The 2,918-nt window shown below is 43.5% G+C and overlaps 1 protein-coding gene across 3 annotated transcripts in view; it reads left to right on the top strand.

The window, feature by feature from the left end:
• Spata5 (spermatogenesis associated 5) overlaps positions 1-2,589 on the top strand; it is a 164,415-nt gene extending 161,826 nt beyond the window's left edge. For all 3 annotated transcript variants that reach the window (XM_021195885.1, XM_021195883.1, XM_021195884.1), the window contains one exon: positions 2,247-2,589. Coding sequence is in view for 2 of the 3 variants with exons in the window: in XM_021195883.1 (XP_021051542.1) it covers positions 2,247-2,423 (177 nt within the window). In the remaining variant the exon portion in view is untranslated. The remainder of the gene's footprint in view (positions 1-2,246) is intronic.
• Positions 2,590-2,918: the final 329 nt, after the last annotated feature.

The raw sequence follows: 2,918 nt of genomic DNA on the forward strand, positions 1-2,918 counted from the left end.
TGTGTGTGTGTGTGTGTGTGTGTGTGTGTGTGTGTGTGTAACATGTCAAAGCAGGCTGCTAAATCACCTAGAAAGCTACTTGTATGTGCTTGCCTAGCCAAGCAGAGGAACCATTTTGAGTTAGGTGGGCAACTGTTTCACCTAGCTTTTGTTCACCTATATAGGGTGCAGCTAGTATCACTCAGCATTCATTTTTGCCCTGAAAGTTGGAAATTTGTTTTCATCCAGTGGGCCACTTCACCACAGTAATGCAGTGCATCTTTGGAATAACACTGGCCTCTGTCTGAAATCCAGTGAACCTTCCTTCCCAAGTAGTTTCCTCTCAGATGTTCTCATTCTCTCTGTATCAATTCTACTTTCTCTCCAGATTCTTCTCAGTTCTCCCAGCTTTCCTCCCTGAGGAAACAGTCCACTTTTCTGATATTACCAGGAGTCAAGAGCTCATCACAGAAATACAAGAAAGAAATGTTTCATATGCTGGTCATACAGCAAAGATTGAAAGAAATGTACAAACTCTGTGCTGTGATAAGGGGTACTGGGTAGCAGGGCCTCACTGCATGATAGTACCTCTGTTAAGGGACCCTCTCTCCCAAACTTCACAGGTAGCCTATCCTTAGCCAACTGTGTTAGAAATGGGGCCAGAGGTAGGGTATCATGTCCAGGCCACACACACTTAACAGGGCATATGTGGGTTCATGTTTTGCTCCACCGCAAACAGAACACTAGATTGTTTATCCTTTACCACTGCTGTTGAGTGCTGGACTGGAGCAAAGTGTTGATGCAGGGCTGGGGGTAGGAAAATGCAGCCTAGAATGTGAGAAGCCAAAGCTGGGGTTCCCTAACTCCCAAGAATCTAGTAGCCACTGGAAAACCACACAGAAGAGTTGTGAATGGAGGGTTGGGGGTCCCTGGATCTGCAATGAAGAGCCCAGGGCTGTGGGCTCCCAAACTCCCAGACATCCAGGCACCATGGAGTAGAAGGGAATTGGGAACAAAGTTGGGGGCCTTCGGGCTGAGGACAAAGACAGGGCCAGGGGAATGGGGAACTCCGGGCTTAGCTCATTTGCAATTGTCCTTAGCTTAGTGGTGGTTCTCTGGAAGTGCAGAGGGGCCTTCTATGGGAGACTTGGGCTGTGGCTCTCTGTAGGGGAAGGCTTTCTCCATGCTCCTATGGCTGTTCTTAATGAAAGAGACAGTCCTTGGTTCCAAACTTCTCAAGGTGGACCAGAGATTAAATACCTTTTGCAGGAAGGAATATCCTGTGCCTCTAGATACCTCATTAGCATGGAGAACTCTGTTTGGGGCTGCATGACCACAGGTCACATTACCTATGTGGGAAGTGTAGCAGGAATCTGGTAGCCAGGAATCTGGTAGGGAGCAGGGAGCCCCCACCATCTCAGGGTGCCGGGGACTCTGAAACCCACTCAACTGTACCAAGTTTCCTGACATAGTTCACTTTCCCACACGCCTGTTTGTCATAAAACTTTGTGCTGGCTCTAGTTTGCTCTGGAAAGAACAGACAGCTCTGTATATGGTTGCTTTTTCCATATGTAAACTTACAGGGTTTGCATAACATAATGTGAGGCCCTGGGTCCATTTATAGCACTACCAAAACACTAAACATTAATTTGAGCATCTCCCAAAATGATGTGCTCATAGTGCAGAAGTCACACCACATGTCAGAAGCTATACCCAACATGAAGTCTTACCAACAGAACCTGAAAAATGACAACACCTATAGACATGCTAACATTGAAAGCCCACAAGGCCTCAGCCCTATACAGTAGCTAGTAATTCTGAGAGCAAGAGAGAGTCGACCCCCCAAGAAGAGCACACAGATTTTTTTTTCATCTAATTCCAAATGATCAGCCCTTAAAACATATATACAAGAAAAACTATATAGACTGAGCAGATTGTACTTGGATATTTAGAGCTACACACACACTCAAATAACAAAGAAATAGAGGCCATGAACTTGAAAAAGAGTGGTGGGGTACATGAACTTGAAAAAGAGTGGTGGTAGGTTTTAGAAAGGGAAGGGGGGAATAATGTAGTTATTATCTCAAAAGTAAAAAAGGTTTCGGTTTTCTAGGTTTTTTTTCCCAATACAAAGTTTCTCTGTGTAACAGCCCTGGCTGTCCTAGAACTCTTTTTTTTAATGTAATTCAAGAGATAAATATGTTGAAAATAATTTTTCTGAAAAAGAGTCCTAACTGTTCTGCCTCCTTTTATTTGTTCAATTTCAGATCATAGCAGTCTGCAAGGAGGCCGCTCTCCTAGCTCTGGAAGAAAACATTAAAGCTGACTGCATTATGAAGAGGCATTTCACTCAAGCCTTGAGCATTGTGACACCCAGAATCCCAGAGTCACTGAGACGCTTTTATGAAGATTACCAAGAGAAGAGTGGACTACACACAGTCTAAGAAATACTTATGTGCATATATTTTCTAGAGAAAAGTTTGTTTTCAAATTTTTGTCTTGAAAGTGTTTACTGTTTCTTAATAGGTAAATGTTTGAAATACCCTCACTGGAGTTGAAGAGCCAATGTTTTGACTCATTTGAGTATAATAAACATATCTCTGGGCAGTTGAGCTAGTTTTACAGTATGCTTTTCAGCAGTATCTATTCACCCTTGTGTTATTTCCTTACTCCAGAATTCTTACCAGGGTGGGGTAGAGAAGTTTGTTTTATACAACGTGGAAAGTGTATTTGCATAAGGACATCATGAAGAGTGTCATCAGGTCCCTGCTTTAAAGATTCTGTGACTCTTTACAGGTTAGCCTGTAACTCTGTATATAGCCAGGGAGGTTGGAGATTGTGACCTTAAACTTCTGATTCTGCTGCCTCTACCCACCAAGTGCTGGGGTTATAGGTATAGTCCCCTGTACTGTTTATTCAGGGATGAACCTTGAACCCAG

The sequence above is a fragment of the Mus pahari genome, chromosome 4 (assembly GCF_900095145.1).
Source record: "Mus pahari chromosome 4, PAHARI_EIJ_v1.1, whole genome shotgun sequence".
In the NCBI taxonomy this organism is placed as follows: Eukaryota; Metazoa; Chordata; class Mammalia; order Rodentia; family Muridae; genus Mus; species Mus pahari.